Genomic DNA, 18,043 nt, shown 5'->3' with positions numbered 1-18,043 from the left:
TATAAAGAAGTGGATATAAATGTATATTCAGAACAACTTCAAACCTTGAGCATGAAAATTGGCAAAAATGTGTTTGTAAAGCTGAGAGCTTATGGTTTTGATCTGAGGATGAAATATACACAGTTTTCATCTTGCTCAGTTGTCATCATATGACCTGAGTGTTGAACTTTTTAACAGGGGATTTTTATGTTGGGGAAATCGTAATCCCTGTCATATTCAAGGTCTTTGGTGTAGATGGAGGCCATAGGTTGCCAAAGACATCCTTGAAAAGCCCATTAATGAGCAGCTTTTATCTCTTTTTGGAATATATATTGTTGACAATTGACAGAGAGGCAGGGAACCAGGACAGATGGAGCTGAGTGTTACATGCAGCAAATTATCCCCCTGTCCAGAAATCAGACTTGACATTATGGGAACCATGAGGTCTTTGGATACACCCCATTATCTCTTGACTCTGATGACTGTGATGAGAGTAATCACCATCGTAACTGAGAATAAGTCATCGGTTGATGATCACTCTGAGATGTAGCTGAAAACCTTGGAATAAATCTAGCAAGGAGGACCTTCATGTTCCTTTTTTTGTTGAACTTCTAACCTATTAAAAACCTAACAAGTCTACTCTGAGATACTGCAAGTACAACACCATCTGGATAGCTAGCTGAGATGAAAGCTTTTACTGTGAAAAGGAAGCGTTTGTTTGTTCCAAAAAACACTGGGATTGCTTTTCATGCTGTTGACTTTCTCGTGGCAGCACATTTTTCTGTCAACAAGGCTGAAGCAAAGCATCATTATCTGAGTAGAAGTGCACATTTTCAATCAGGTTGACAGATGTGTTATGTCCTCTGTCTCCTTCTAATATACTAACCAGAAAGCAACCAAGTACACGGAGGCCATGTTGCCTTGAATTTCTGTCTTTTATTTTGTTTGGCTGTTAGAAGTACACAACCAAAGAACATCTTGTTACTTCTTCTCTCGAACAGATACACACACGTTGTTGTGTAGAGCCTGTGATAGCACAGTTTATACCTGATGCTTCTCTCTCCCTGATCATATTTGTCTGTGAAACATATATAATGTGTGACTATTATATTATATTATAATAACAAATAACTGTTGTTGTTTCTATCACTGATTCATTTGACAACGGTCCTGACTCACTATAATTTATAGAGAGGAGATCTACCAGAGGATTGTAAAGTGATCAAAGAGGAGAAGATTATAGAGTATAAAAGTACTGTTCATTGTCATATCCAAAATCAGTTGGTTGCCAATTTAGGAAATGAAATGGGTATTTATGGTCTCATTAATGTTATGGGTGTTTAATATTTTTTGGTTCTATATCAAACCTTTTTTTAGTGGATTTGTGTTTTAATGGGTAATATTGCAGACTTTTAATGCTCAAATAGTCAAAAGTGAATAAACATAAGTGAGACACCTTATTGACTTTATCAACCTTAATCCTAAATAATGGGCACAAATATTTTTTTTAAGTTGAAGCCAGATCTAGTTGGGAGTAAAGACCAGAGTTTAAAAATGGACTTGTACTTAATATTGTGCAGTAGCATTGTTCCATTCATTGGTGAATTGATTTCCCTCGTGATAAGTTTTTGCAGCCCTTCTGGGGCTTTGCAATAGCCTTACATCCTAAAAAGTTAAAAAGAAGAAGCCTTGGCTTATAAAAATAAAATAAAAGTTAAGACTGAGCGATAAAGCTTGCGAAATTCTGATGTCTGTGGATGCTGTCTTGGTTCCCACAACCTCCAGGAGGCATTATTTTTCTGCATTAACCACTTTCTACCTCTCTACCTCTATTTTCTCTTGTGGATGGCATGTGCTGTGCTTTACAAATTGGTGTTTACTCTACTAGTAGTGGGTGACTTGTCTCATTTAATTGAAAAAGACATTATCAGAGTTTAATTAAATGAACAGGTTGATAGCGGGAAAGTGAAGGGTATTCACTGACATTTACAAATTGCTGTTATTTGACCGTCCTATACCCTCAATTCAAAAACAAACGTTTGCAATCTTGAGATCGTGGAAAACATACTAAGCACTAAGGAATTGTTTGTTAACCTGAATGGCCTCATAGCTTGCTTTAAGTAAGCCACAATTGGATTAGATGTTTGATTATTTTTAAGTTAACATGTCGTGTATTTTTTTATCCTACAAGCAATCTGTCCGAAGCAATCTTCAGCCCTTTAGCCACGATAGTCATTTGGGTCCTTTTGCTTACTTTGTTTGGAGTCCAGATGAAGCCTTGCCTTTGTCTGCAGTTTAAATCATGACTGCGAATGAATATCGAGAGATGACCTTGACATGTTCCTGTTTCCTTATGTTCAGAATCCAAAGCACAATTAACTCCTGCAGCTAAAGATTTTTCATTATTGATTAATCTGCCAAATATTTTCCTGCTGCTTGTTTTGTCATAAAATGTCTGAGGATGGTGGAAGAGGCCCATCGCGCCTTTGTTGATCTCCTCATTGGATAATTGTTCGATCTCTACTCCTGGGCAGTTATACTATTATTGATTTGAACATCATCGGTTGTTGTTGTGATAGTTACATAAATAATTCTAACAGCTGCTGGACATATTTTAATTTGTATAACCAAAACCAATTTTTTCATTCAGACAAACCTATATCTAGCCGAACAGTCGCACCATGGTGATTTTTTGTGCAGCTTTTGTTGTGTACACGCTGTCCTGTTGCAGATTTTCCATGGCCCTCTGCCTCAATGTTGTTGTGCTCTTGCATTATGTAAATGTCGTTGCTGAGATATGCTGTGAACATGTATATTTGCGCCTCTGTCCTAGTGGCCATAAGTTAAGGTGTATATATTTAATATTTTGTGCAGTCTGTAGTACAATGTATCACTGATTATTCAGTGTGAGTGAATATACATTAATTAATAATGGGAGCAATGTCATTGGGTGGATTATGTGTAAAATTAGCTTGGTGTGCAAAAACTTTAACAGAAAGAAACAAGCTGGATTGCTCAGCTTTTGTGGAGCTTCAGGCACTTGCTGTCATTTGTGACTTTAATTTAATCTGATTGAGCTGTTTCCTTCTGTTGGGCACAGAAAGGCTTGAACCTGGAAATCATTGCTTGTGGTTTTATTGTCTAGTTGTTGGGATTCACCTTATGCACTTTTGGTGTTTGCTTAAATTCAGCATTTCATTTTGACAACATTTAGAAATGTGATATTTTCTGTTCACACACTGACTCCCCATTCCTCATTAGGATTATTCCTTTGGCTTTTGTGACTCTATAACAATAGTTTGAAGTACAGATGGCAACCTGCCTAGAACACTACAAAGCAACACAAAAAAAAAAATTACCAAAAAACCTTCTGTTGCAGAAAAAGCAGCAGACAAAACTTACTCGGCAAGATACCAAGCAGACAAATGCCAATCTCTTCCACTTATCAAGTGGATACTTCATATATTTGCAGACAAGACTTGTCAGAGAAGCAACTTCAGGCAGATCTTTTTTGGTTAAATGTCTACTGCTAGTGATGTTGACTAACAAGGCCAATGGGTTAGACATCCAAACTTTTGTGAATATAACTGCACCACTTGGGAGGATTTGCTTTCTGTAGGGAATGTTGAGCTTTTACGTGAGAAGTTTTAGCTCTCCACTTGAGTTATTGCCACAAGGTTGATCTAGACTAAACGTGGTCAGAATATTTGTTATAGAGGCCCAGTGTGATCAGGACAAATGATTTATTTTGTTACATTTTGAAATAAACACAATGTTTTTCCTGTCCTTCTGCAAATGCTAAAACAGGTTCTTATTATTTTTTAATGCAGTTTCTGTATAAAGCCTGATTCTTTTTTTTTTTTCTGTTCCCCACCTGTAGCATTTACCCTTTAGAAACATTACAGATGATGTGGTAAGATTTAGGCAGTTTGTTTGCTTTCTCTTCTCCTGGTTGTCTCTGTAACATCTTACATCACAGTCATCTAACATACTTGTCTTTTGTCTTGAATGAAACTGGTCTTCATCGCCAGACATTGGAATCATCCACATGACGGAGCAGAGACTGCTTTTCTCACTAACTCATGTCCTTGTCAGCTCTACTTCCTCTGTAGACAGTGTTTTAGTTCAACATGTGTGATTGTGTGTTCTTTGTATGTGCTTTGTTCACAACTCAAACTTTTTCTAACTAATTAAGAGGCTAATTGTTTCATCTACTCTCTTCTTAGTATTAATCATGTAGATATGCTCATAATATAACACAACTTTCATTAACATCACCTTGACACTAACAACTGTTGCGGACTTGTCCCTTTTTGTAATCAGATCTTTTTCTGTTGTTTCTACAGCTGGACAGATTTGCCAGTATTCGGATCCCGGGCAGTAGGAAGGAGCGGCCAGCCTTATCACAGTCAAAACACAATTCCAATGACTGGTCTATTTCCTCTTCAGCCACCTCTTCAGCCACCTCACATCCGTTTGAGGATATGTCATCAAAGATCACCTCGGAAAAAGAGATCTTGGCTCTGTTTGAAAAGATGATGGTTTGTTGCTTTGTCGTCAAACATTGTCATCAACATTTTCAACTTGTCGTGTAAAACCCTCGAATATGTCATGTAAACTAAATGCAATGTGAAAGGAATAGTGTGGTATTTTAAAAATAGTTTTTACGTGTAATCCCATCCATTATTGTCTTATAAATAAGAATGATGCAGATTAACATTTCAAATAAATTCATTATGTCTCTTTCTGTTTTGTTTCCACAGGAGGACATGAACTTGAATGAGGAAAAAAAGACTCCTCTGAGAGAAAAGGACCTCAACAAAAAGAGAGAAATGGTCATCCAGTATATTTTTACTGCATCTAAAACGGTGAGTTTTTGAATGCATGTTATCGAACACTATACTCTGGGCACATATTAGGAATGGTGTATGATTCAATTAAAAATCATGTTCCACATGATACCTGGCCTTACAGAGACGAAGGAGGGATTGAATTCAATAATTCAGTTTCAAAAACCGGATATGTTGGGTAACAAGCCAGTGTAATCTTATTTGCTTTGCTGTCGCTGTCTCTACCAGATGTATTTACACTTGGACTGGGACATATTTGTAAAAATGCACAAAGCTCCACCGATTTTATCCGGTTCATGATAAAAATGGGCCAAAATGAGGCTTTCAGAGACATGTTGGTATTGAGGTTTGCCGATATGCACTGTTATGAAAACATGTTTCACATAAAAAAACATGTTCATTTTCGTAATTCAAGTTCTATGTGATTGATTGTATTTGTGTTTTCTCTTCATCAATCGTGGAAAAAATTATAGTTAATCTGCTAAAATGTAAAATGTAATTTCTTTGGTTTGATAACGACATAATAGGAACCATCGCCACTTGTTATTTTATAATGTATGTGAATTTTGGCTGATATATCAGTATCAAGATTATTTTAATCCCTAATATCATTACCACCATTGGCCTCCATAAATCTATATTAGTCAGGCTGAAGTAGTTAAATGCATGTCTGCTGAGGACATTGAACATTTTATGGAAGCTTTTGATGATCCCCTGATGCTGCAGGATCTTTCCTGGTGCCCTAGACAACCACTCCAATTATTACAGACTAGTCTGTGAATGTGTTTGTAGGACTGGGCATGAAATAATCGTTCATTAATCATAATCATGGAAAAGGTTTGAAATAATCATGCTATTAATTTGAAGTCAATTTGCCCGATCCTATGTGATTGGGAGAGACAAGGAGAGAGAGAGGGAGAGCAACAGCAGGTTGCATTGCAAAACAAATTCAAGATTCTCAGTTACATGTGAGGTTGTAAGGTTGGCACAACGTCTTGCAAATAAATGTTGCATTTATTATGTTTGCTATAATCAGAAATCCCTCCAAAGTTGCCATAGGCTTTCCATCTCAAGTCCCCACGGAGACCAACCTGTTTATGCCTGCATTTGTTTACCTGCATGATAAAATTAAAGCGGCCACTGACCAAAAGACAGCAAATGTAAGTCCTTCAAAACTGCAGTTTTATCAGAAACTACATGAAACGTGGTAAACAAAGTATTTAGTGAGGGAAGTTGTGAAAATAAGGTTACTGATATTAGGTATTTTTCTCATGTCATAAGTACTGAGTTGATATATTGTGATAGTGGGTATAAGATGCGCCACAGCCTGGATCTAAATTTATTTTCAATTCTTAAATGGCCTCTGTCTGTTGCTTTGTACATTGGTTTGTTTGTTTGTCAGCAGGATTACACAAAAACTACTGAATGGATTTCCATGAAACTTGGTGGAACAATAGGAATATTGGCAAAAGGGTGGCATATTTAGGTGACTGATATCTATGAGTGTGCAATTTGTAGCAGATTAAATAAAAGTCTGGATCTAGCTAATTTAAATGTGGTTTTTTAAGGGGACTTTGGGCATTGGTGGAGGTATGCACTCTTCTAAGTAGCATTCTAGTTTAGTCTCATTTGGCTGGGCAGGTATGGTTTCCATCTCACCAAAAGGCTCCATTCCACCAATTTATTGACACACCGTCCTTAACCACAGGACTGTTTGGCCAATTAACCTTTTATAGTAGGTCCTGAATTGATTGATGTCCCTTGCTGACGCAATCAAGTATGGCTCGGGCTCATGAGTTTGGCTTTGTAGAGAAACAAGTGTCTTTTGTTTCACAAAGTAATTGCTGACCTTTGCCTGTGTATTGTTTGGCAGAGGTAGTCTTGAAATAAATATTCTACCTCTCGTAGGCCCCACTGTTGATGTGTCATCTGTTATTGGCTTTAAAAGGCCTAGAAATAATTTCAGAATGCAACTCTTCAGTCGTAGTTATTAGGTCTATTGGACTGAAAATTGAGATGAAATAATTTGGCTTTAAAAACAAGGCTCAATCTTTTAATTCCCAAAGTGCTCATGTTTGTAAAGATGGCACAACAGCACACAATTTAGGTTCAACCAAACATTTTCACTTCACCCTTTGACCACTTTTTTCGATTTGATTCTATATCGATATTCAATAATGTTGGACTTTTTTATCAATGTGTTTTAAATAGGTGTCTCATAAACTCTGGAGCGAATCAAACAAACTTCAGGTCCTAATAACTTGTGGTTAATGTTGGAATTTATTGTTAAAGTGTAAAAGTGAGCGCAGGTCGGCAGGAGGCTAGAGGGAGGACACTCAGACAGAGACTCTGACACGGTACAAATTAGCTATTCTGCCCAAATCCTGAAGCAGTGGTGCTAATCGTTTTCTATTGGCAGTCCGTTGTGGAAACCCTGTATTCACACTTTTTGTCTCCACTGTTTGACATTTACCGCCTCATTCACCAGCTCTCACAGCTTCACTGTCCATGTGTCAGTGTGTGAATGAAAGGAGCTGGGGCCAGCCTTAGGCCTCTGTGTGTGTGTGTGTGTAAAATCTGCAGAAGACATGAGATGAGGAAATGACCCTATTCGCTAAAATACAGAGATGGACAAGCTAAATGTGAGGCACAGCGCTGCCACCAAGGACCTGTTTTGGTCGCACATCAAAGATTTTTGGTTGCATATGCAATCAGGGGTACACCTGAGAGACCTTTAATGAGTTAGTATAAGAAAACATGAGACAGGACCTCAAAGTCCCAAAACCAGTCAAGTATAATTTGTAGTTTACTAGTTTCCAAATTCCAGTCGTGGCTAGGAACTCAATCAAAGTGATTGAGTGTTGGAGCAGTTGAACATTAAAAAAAACACAAGCCAAACAAGGTAAATGCACATTGTAGAAAGTAAACATGGCATGTTGAAATAAACATTGAGGCATTCTGGCCGTGCTCAATTTCACTGTCCTGTTGCGAAGAGAAAAACACAGAGATTTCAGTGAAAAGACTGACTGAGATAGGGGGAAATAAGCTGCTCTATTACCATCATTTTCCTACACAGTGATTTGAGAGATAAGTATAAATCAGTGGGAATGAATAGACGGGACTTCACCTACGTGGTTGTTGGGGATTTGTTGAGAGTACAGTGATGTTCAAAGATTAATTTTAGTTCGATGTTAAATTTGACAATATCTCATCAACCATAACACGCTTGCGCAAGCATTTAAAGTTAGTTGTTTAACCCTGTTGGCTTTATGGCAGACTTTAAGGATACACCAGCTACTATTGGAGCAGATTTACTTTGACACTTTGATTAAATTCATTAATCTCATATAAGAATCCATGATTTCCAGTTCAATGGATCCCAGGGATCACTGGCAGTCAAACAGACAAATAAAAGACGATCATTTCTATATTATTTTGAACACAGGATGAAAATTACTAAGCTAATCAATGATACACATCCCAAGATGTCTATGAAAGAAATCTAAAGATTTAAATCTTTTATCTTGACATCAACCCAGTCACGGGTAGAAAGTAACTTGGCTATAGTGAGTCATCGTGAGGCTTGAGGTTGACTGGTCAGAACCTGCAGTGGTTGGTGCAGGAAAATTCCTCACGATAGACTGGGGTTTGTTTTCCTGGAGCCGATGTGTGGTTACGGGGCAACTGGCGCTACCATTTCTCCCAGCTATTCAGTGCTTGGAAATCTGTCAATGTCTCTGCAGTGTTCAGTGTTTGGAAGCTCAGACTATCCGTTGGCACTGCTGTTGATTTCTCAGCAGGCCCTCAGAAGTAATGGCTGTCTGTCTCTTGTGGGCTGATGCAAAATAATGCAATCACTATGACTAAACTTTCGCCTGAAGGGATTGATGTTGGCCAAACAGAACAAAACTTTAAAACATAGCCATTATAATAATTGAAAAGTTATAATCTTTTGATTTATCTTTTTTTGACTCAGCTTACAAATAGAGGAGATGGACCTAAAGGTTGTGCAGATTGACAAACACCTATTCCGAGTGGCGAACAATTTCCCCAATGGATCTGTCTGGTTTATTCTTGAAAGGCCGGGGATATGCATTCCCAATCTTCTTCTTTTGATTCAGCTGGAGGCTGTAATCCTTTATGAACCTTGTAAATTGCTTAAATTGGAATTTACAAAAGAACGTTACCCTTCCCTTTACACCAGGTCTCATAAATAAACGATATAGAAACCTGAGAAGTATTTGGGAGAGAAGAAGTCTCCAGGAGCAAGCCTCACAATACATATGTCAATTTACCTAAAATCTGAGAATCGTGCAAAAAATTCATGGTGTGAGGAAGCTTTTACACCATGCTGATAATAATGTTTCTGTAATGTTTACTTCTTCGAGAGAAGTAATAGTCAAATGTTAATCAAAAGAAATCCCGTTGGAGTTGATTGAACTCTAAAATGAAGAATGAAGGTCTTAATCCCATTCGCCCATTTGTCCCTTTGACCCATAGCTGGTCATCCATTTCTTTGACATGTTAATAGTTGGTCTGTTTTGGGAAAAATAAATCCGTTGTTTCTGTTTGTTGAATCAAATGATTGTTGGCTGATGAGAAGACAGATGGAGAGAAACATTTTAGGTTATTTGTCTTTATTCTGACAATTTCAAAGCTGAATAATGCAGGTCAGGGATGTCTCTTACACCCTTGTGATGAGATTTGTTTGATGTGTGAATATGAAACACTGTCATTTTCAATGTAAAACCTGGTCTTACTTATAGAATTTGGTTGAAAATGTACTTATTTATTTACTTATTCCACATAAATATCAAATTTGACTAGATTCAGTTTATCGACAGTTTCTGACCTTGTGTTATGTGATCACATTTCCATGGCTCCACTAAACAGATTTATTCTTCCTCTCCGTCTTTCAGGGCACATTGAGAAGCAGCCATCAAGTGTCTCCTCAGGAGTTTCTGGGAGAGCTGAAGTCAGGGGTGATGGACGAACGCCTGTTTGGCTGTCTAGACTCTTTGCGTGTGTCCCTTACCAGCAACCCTGTCAGGTACAGTACAAGATTATCACGATAGAAAAGGACTCTGTGTCTTTAGCACAGGGGTCCTTGCAGATGTCTCTTTTGGCCTTGTTTCTGGGAATAATCACTTATTACAAAAATTTTATAATTTATGTTTCACTTGTATTACTTAATCAAAATACGTTTAATGCTCATATTGCCTTAATGTAATGAAACAAAGCCATTCCAACAACATTAAGATAGTATAGAGTTGCAAAATGAGCAGAGCTGCAGCTCCTATACTGATAAGTTTGGAGGATGTAGCTGTGAAGACTTTCTAGGTAAAGATGTGTATCATAGTTTTAGCAAAATAGCAAATGCATCATCAGGAACCAAACCTTGTTGATTTATTATTGAATTCACGTAAGCAGCAGAGAAACAGGCTTTTAAGATTGTTGACGAGTTGCTTCTTCCTGCAGTGCCGCTTGAGAGATGACTTAATGCACAGTCCTGTGTGGCTGACAACACAGAAAGTTTCTCATTGTCTGTGCTGATTGTTTAACCAGGAGAGTGTAATGCACATTAAAGCCGCAGCTCCATCTGTCAGCTGCTTCAGTTGTCTGTAAGAAAAATGAAAAGGGCTTTCAGAACTCTGGATTCCATTATACATTCTCCCCTATTGTTTACAGGCTAGTAATATCAACTAGTGTATAATGTGTGTGGGCAAATTGTCCTCAACTTCTAATCAATCTTATTAAATCCAATCCAATAGCCTAACAACAAGCACCAGTTTTAACCATATAAGACGATATGGGATTCTACTGCAATGCATTTTAACTTGAGTTGTTCCTTAAATGTATTTTCTCCTTCACCCACCTGAATCAATTTGTACAGGACTAGTGTGCAGGATTTAAAAGGATCTTTTTGAAGAACTTACATTTAATATTCATAATTAGTTTTTAATGTGTATATAATCACATGAAACAAGAATCTTTCTTTTAATTTGCTTAGAGTGGGGCCTTCATAGCTTGGAGCGATGCAAACTACCGTTCGATCTATGGTAACCTGAGGTCAAATAATATGTGCTTAAAAAAGAAAAGCCTCAAACAGCCACATATTGGCCATCATACACCATAATGTATAGATCTTTTAAAAGAAATGTTTACCTATGAATGCATTTGTCTAAACTATAGATATCTCCTGGTCTATTGGTTTGTCTTCCTATGCACATGAATATATCAGTGTCATTTCGACAGCACTAGACACAACTAGTTGTAGCCAATTGGCTGTTTAGTTTTAGATCAATCCAGCACATAAAGCTTTATATGTTGTCTAAATGCCTATTTACATCCAATTGGCTTAAGGTGCTCCACGAAAACACCAAGGCACAGCACATTACGCTATCTATGGAAGGCAAACATGAATAATTAATAGGACGGCTAATTTTGTGTTTCAGTGCTTAATCAATGTAACAGTACAAAGTAAGTCTGTCACTGTGGGGATGGGGTGTTCCTTTGGTGCTGCCACGCTGACAGACTGATCCATGACAGTCTTGTTTTGGTTGTCTCCCTCTCTTAGATTTAAATTTTTGCTTTGGGCTGTCTCTGTCGGAGGTTGGGGATAAGCAATTCAGTTTCACATTATCATTTACTCCTGCCAGTGCCACTTTAAAGAAAAACCTAAGCTCAATGGATTTAAAGTTTGTGTACAATGAAGTCTCAATTCCTCTCTACACTCTACACAATGCGTTTCAAAGTTTGTCCTTTTGTGCATGACAGATTGAGGATGGCTGTGGTCTTGCATCATCTCCTCGTCTTGTACTTCACCCCTGATCTTTTTTGTTTGCTGTTTGTTATTCTGTCTTTTGAACCAGAGGCAGTGGTCTCTGACTCTGTGGCATATGAGGGGCTAGTTTTAAAGCTGAACTGTAGTCCGGTGGCAGGAATTAAAAATTCTGACCATGAAATACATGTTTAAGCAGATGTGTAATTACTATTTTCTAGACTGAAATGCAATTCAAAATACAGTCATTGAGAAAAGTATTGCTTTGACCTCTGCATTAAATTATTGAGCTACTTCCGAGAGAAAATATGCATCATCTCTCACTGTTACACACAGACAGACTCTGCTCTCTTTCTTTACTATACTTGTTAGTATAAATATACCATAGATACTTGTCAACCAGTCTGATTGGAGATGTTGTCATTGGCTGTTTTGTATATTTGATCAATTTATAGTAAACACAGAGTTTGTGTATTTTTTTTAATTGCCGATGTATAATTGACTGAAATGTTTAAAATTGGTTTAAATAATGATTAAAGCCACAGAACTAAAAATAGATATATTTAAACGATTCAATTTATTTCATTAACATGTGACAACCAATGACCTCAAGTCAATTAGGAGACTCTTTGTACGGGGGCAGCCCTAATAAAATGGACAGTGAGGCTCATGTAAAATGACGCAGTTTGGCCCGACTATAAATCTGCCTTGGCTGGTAACAGTGGCCTGGCAGCGCTAACCCCATGCAATCTAATAGCACCATTACAGTCCTGAGTTGTGGGACTGATTTGGCAGTGAAGGCATTTTGTCTGCCACTGTTTTTGGATGCTGATCCCTATCACTTTCTTGGCACTGTTTTAGCAGCAACTCTTACTCATTTCCTCCATCCAAAATCAGGTAGTTGCATTCTGCTCATATAGGCTGACAGACTTATATGCCCCCTCATCAGGTTCCTTCTGGCTGAGCAGACAGACTTGAAGGTAATTTGGTACTTCCTGCAGCTCCAGCATGTTAGCCTGTGACACTTGCTTCTGACCCCTGTATACTTTACCCAACTCAGCTATTCCAGTTCTGCCTCCCTTTCTTGTGCGAAGAGGCCATGGTACTAGCCCACAGGACCAGCAAGGCTCCAGGATGTAATGTGGTAAATGGATTTGATAAATGGATCTGACAAACAAGTGGAAATTGGTTTTTGATATTATATTAAAACTGACCTTCAGGTTTAAGGCCCTGGATTTATTTTATTCAGTTTAGCCATACAATAAGAATAAGTTTGGCATTCCTCTTCCTTAACCCCGCAATAGTAATCAACCTTGGTTGCTCCTCCCGTCTCTCATACACCTACCCCCCATGCACTTTGTACAAAGAGTCACAGTTCATTAAATCGAACACAAATGCTTTTCTACCTTTTATTCTTCTCTCTTTCTCTTTTTTTCTCATTATTTTCTTCTTCCTTTTCTTCTTTCTTATTAGAAAATTATACACTTAATGGACATTTGTAAGAACACCAGTAAATTATATCGTTATCCCTTACAACAAATCAGCCATAAATTCTATCTTTTACAAATGGTAAGGTTCAATGGGCAAGGCTCTTATGGAGGAATGATTAGAAAAAAATCTTTATTATTGAGGTATCAGCTATAGGCTGTATTATACGGAGAGGTGTTTCTCATGTCTAGCCAAACCTGTACAAACCCATGAACTTGCTGCTTAATTTTAGCAAGCATTGTTTTTGTTGTCTGAGTGACATCATTTAGGGCGCATGTTGACTTCCACTATTTTTATTTCACATGTCCCACTTTGTTCCGAGCCCCAATCTCTGTCCCCGGAGAGCCCTCCAAGTCTTTTTACTTGCAATACACAGGACAATATTTTAAAGTAAATTATTTTATTTCTGGTTCATAACCACTTCAGCAGAGTGTAACACTATCCTACACTGCTTGGGAACCTTGGAGGCATTCTCCTGAGACTCCGTTAGAAGTGGAGTTACCTTAGCTGTGAAGTTAGCCAGATAAGGCACCTCATTTTTCTCTTTGATTTATGACTGTTTTTGTTTCCAGGGAACAGGATGGTCATATTTTGTACCATATTTTTTAATGCTCTCTCCCTTGCTGATTCTTCTTGTCTTCCTGAGACGATAGCCCTCAGTCGAACTTTGCAATGCTGCTTCATTGTCTGTTGATGGTGTGGTGTAGTTAGGGTATCTCATCAACATTTTTGAAGACTGATAATTTTCACAGAAGTCATTCTAGAACTTTAAGCACAAGACACAGATTTAAGGTAAAGTTTATTTATAAATTAAAGATAATAAATCCACTTTAAATATACATTAAGGTAAATAAAATGTCACGATAAGAGCAAAAAAGAAACAAAACAAAAAAGAGATAACCGTTAGATTGCTTAAAACTATTCCATAGGCATGTTTAAGAAAGGAACTAATTGAAAAATATACAACACAGAAGGCTGAAAACTGAAAAATACAAACTTAAGGACACTGAAACATGGAGAGAAACATGTGGAGCATCAGTTTAGACTAAAAAGAGGTAACACAATTGTAAGTAGAAAGATATTGTAAGAAATACTACGAAAAAATGCTGCTACCAGAATCATATCTCTATACAGCATCTCAATCATGAGGGGACAGATAATCCTGGTTTTCACTTGACTTCGTAGGGAAAACAAGAAGCCAGGCAAAGCTTTGTTGCATCATAGAACACAGACGTCACTAAATTCTGAGACATTTGGACACAGGCTTTTGTGTCCACACTGCCACAGTTTTGCTGTGGCTCTGAAACATGCGTGATGAAACATATGATATGTGCTAACTTTGAAGGGGCTCTGGCCACGCTGCTGTGATACCACACACATCTGCTCTGCTCCCTGTCTTCGAGACGCCAAACAGCTAACGACAAGAACAACGTTAACCGGTCGAAGTGAGAAATATATCTGTGCTGAAATGTCTCTAGCAAAGAAAAACTGTGGAAAGTGTTTTCAAATCATTTTTACACAACACGACTCCAAACAGTGAGGACATTCAGGCAGAGAATGTGATTGAAGTTTCTCATTTGGGATGCGGGAGGGGTGCCAGATGTTAGGAACTAATGAAACTCAAGGGCTGCCAGAGCATGCTAGATTAGCAAACAGAATTTAAAATACTTTAATCATTTTAGAGCCTACACCGAGAGCATGTCAAATACAGACTACTTCACTGCACAAGGATAAAGAAACGGGTCACTATATGATAATGACCACTGATTCCTCTGAAAATTGCAAACATTGAAATTGATATTATCTAGTTCTACTTAACCGTATTATTATTTAGTACTGCACAGTGAAAATGGTATATATAAGCACATGATGCATAATTCTCTGAGCAAGAAACAAACCGCTGACAGGTTTCCATGTTGCAATGGCGGCCTCTATCAATGCCTTATCTTAACTTTCCCTGACCTTGACATGACACAAAGACACACCCCTTCATTGCCTCACCGTGATTGTTATTGCTCTTAAAGATTAGCCTTTCTTCAGATGCTGCAAAGGTGTTAGATAATCACTTTTTCTAGCCTTTGAGATCTTATAAATATGTCAGGTTCTTTACTGGGAGCATTTGAAGGTTGACATATGTGACTTTTCACTCATGTGTTTTAAGGGAGATGTCTTGCAGCACAACCCTGATAGTGCAGGCCTGTCGGTTTCCTTTGCAATAATTCCTGCTACAGATCAACTGATTATTTTCCTTTGCTCGCTGCCTCACCTACTGATGATGAAAAACTACCATGCAGTTGCCACTGAGCTACTGCATGCATTTCAATGAAGCTCTTGTCAAGACCCTCGCCCTGCGTAGTCTATAACCACAATGGTCTTGGCCATGGCCCAGCATGAAGTGTAGGCTAAACTGATTTCTTTTCTCAAACAGGAGAGCCTCATTCCTTCAATACCTTGGCAGCAGCCTTGCCTGTCCTCATCAGAATGGCCGTGACAGTTTTTTTTATATTCAGTCTCCCTCATTTTCTTGACCCTGTCTTGCACACACTCATTCATACCTTGATGTGGAGGTCGACACAATTTCTCTGCATTTTGTCTTCATTTTTCAAGTGAACGAATAAAGGAACAGATAAAGCGAAAGAATAAAGAATGAAAAGCATAATAGGGTGGATGCATACCCTGGACACACATTGTATACAGTATAGGCTACTATTTAGACACACTATATTATATTTTATTCATAATGATATGACATTTTTAAACACTACATAACCTCTGTTGCTATCTGTGTGGGTGTCCTGTTAAAACATCCATACAGTTTACCCTCCTTGGCAGGTCGGATTAAACATAAACTCGGATACTATTGCTTTTGTTGTGCACGTTCATGTGTGAGTCATATACTTGTATAGATACAATATCCTCCTAAGGTAATGATTGTAACCAACTGGGGTCTTGGTGTGGCAGCTGGATCTGATACTGTAGCATCAGCTGTAGCTTCTAGCTTACTTTGGGCACAAACCCTGATCTCTGATTCCCAGTATTGTTGCTATAGAAACGTATGCACAAGACGGTCTTGACCCTTACAATAATTCTCAGCAAAAAAGAAGCATATCAGTCAAACTGAAATTATATGGGATGTAATTACTGAGCTGTGATGTGTCAAATCATTTGCTAATGCTTAGTGACGATTTGACTGAAAAAAAAGATGTTTGCCCAACTCTTGTTTACATGAAATAATTTTATGACCGTAGTTCTCTACTATTGTACACTTGATAAAAATTGACTCGAACTCCTTGTGTCAAAGATTCAAAACAGTACACAAGTCGACAGCTATGGTTATTAAGGTTGTTACAGACTTAAAATCGTCAACATTAGACTTGAGCTTAACATGCATTGTCAGTCAGGGTACTGTCAGGCTGCAGCAATGTATTTGTCTCTCTTATGTCAAAATCAAACAATTTCATCCACTAACCTTTAAGGTTAAATCATATGTCACCAGTGTACAATCAAGGTGTGAATGATAAGTTGAATGAAGCAATCTTAATTAGAAATTGTGTATTGTGTCAGGTAAAGAATAGTGACAAACAGTCACAACAGACAAACAGGATCACGGACACACATCTTTCCCCAACTCCATCCTCTTTTTCAAGAAATTAATTTCAGATAACAGCTTCCCATTCTATGTTGTCACCTTGAGAATTTATTTAGATTTGATGATGGGAGGCATGCAGCTTGTTGATTAGAGCAGTGCAGATGCTGAATGCTAATGTTCAGAGATGCTATTTAGTTTCCATCAGGAGGGAGGTGCAGTCAGGGACAATCTCATTCACCCCACATTTCACAGTTTTCTGCATACCTAAAGGTTACCACTTAAATGCAAATGAGTGAGTAAATTAGAATGAAATTAAATTCATTGGGAATCATTCATCAATATCTCCTTAAACTATTTCATAAATTTGTTCTTAAGAAGTTTTTTAAGAAAAGTCTATGTCAGATTCATGGCTGCAGAAAGGTTCGCATGTTTAATTATATGGATGAATGCCATGTGTTCATATGTTGAAAGTACCTAATTGAAATCAAAACTAGTTGGATCTCAGATTTGAAGTCAAAATGAATATTGTCAAAACAAAAGAGTTCAGGGGAGGGGAAAAGAAAGGTGCACAGTGCACATCTGAATTTGAGCTGCACATCATTGGAAACACAGCACTGCATGTGAACCCTCTGCTGAGCACCTGTGGATACTCGACCTGAGCCTGATGGGACCCATCGGGACCGGACATGCAAGGCCAGGTTCAGACAAATGCTTTTGAATAATATTCGGGTTAAGTTCCCTCTGGGTGCGCACACGGGGAACACTACGTCCACAGACCTTGGTGCAGTGCGCACCGTGTGGTTCGGTTGCGTCTCCTGAGCCATTTCTCCTCTCAGAACAGAAATAAACTTAGTTTTAGAACTAATACGCTAAACATGGACAGAACCTTTTAACTAATAGCTGCAGCAGTAAAACTATGGAACATCGCACACATTTAATATGTAAACACCAGCATGTAAAACCTAAAGATGAGGAATAGTTTTTGTGTCTGAATATTCTCCTCTTCACGTCTTCATGTGATGTCTTTTTTTTTTTAATATAAAAATGATCTAATATTTTGTAATTTTAATTGTATCATGCAACTGTAGAATTAGAAGTAAATAACACAATAACTGATTATTTTACTAAAACGTTTCAGTTGCCAAGAGTGCTCTTCAGTGTGCGTAGATTCTGTTCTTACATAAGAACAAATCCCAGATAAGATAACATGAAGGGAGATGATCCAGAGTGGAGGTTGTGCAGGGGTGGAGATGGGTCACTCATTGATCCAGGTAACACTGACAGCTTACAGGTGATTGGCTAAATGAGAGTGTGTCTGGTAGTGATTGGATGGCAAGAAAGAATGGAGTCTACAGT

At 38.0% G+C, this 18,043-nt stretch overlaps 1 protein-coding gene across 2 annotated transcripts in view; it reads left to right on the top strand.

The window, feature by feature from the left end:
- The window catches only part of LOC128444067 (protein diaphanous homolog 3), a 144,640-nt gene that overhangs the window by 2,376 nt on the left and 124,221 nt on the right, over window positions 1-18,043 (top strand). The window contains exons 2-5 of one of the 2 annotated variants that reach the window (XM_053426367.1): window positions 3,860-3,892; window positions 4,326-4,520; window positions 4,743-4,847; window positions 9,749-9,879. In XM_053426367.1, the coding sequence (XP_053282342.1) occupies window positions 3,860-3,892; window positions 4,326-4,520; window positions 4,743-4,847; window positions 9,749-9,879 (464 nt within the window). The remainder of the gene's footprint in view (window positions 1-3,859; window positions 3,893-4,325; window positions 4,521-4,742; window positions 4,848-9,748; window positions 9,880-18,043) is intronic. The other variant, XM_053426375.1, reaches the window with a different exon arrangement.

This window comes from Pleuronectes platessa, chromosome 1, assembly GCF_947347685.1.
Source record: "Pleuronectes platessa chromosome 1, fPlePla1.1, whole genome shotgun sequence".
Lineage (NCBI taxonomy): Eukaryota > Metazoa > Chordata > Actinopteri > Pleuronectiformes > Pleuronectidae > Pleuronectes > Pleuronectes platessa.
The sequence above is the reverse complement of the archived record's forward strand: the minus strand, read 5'-3'. Positions and strand labels throughout refer to the sequence as shown.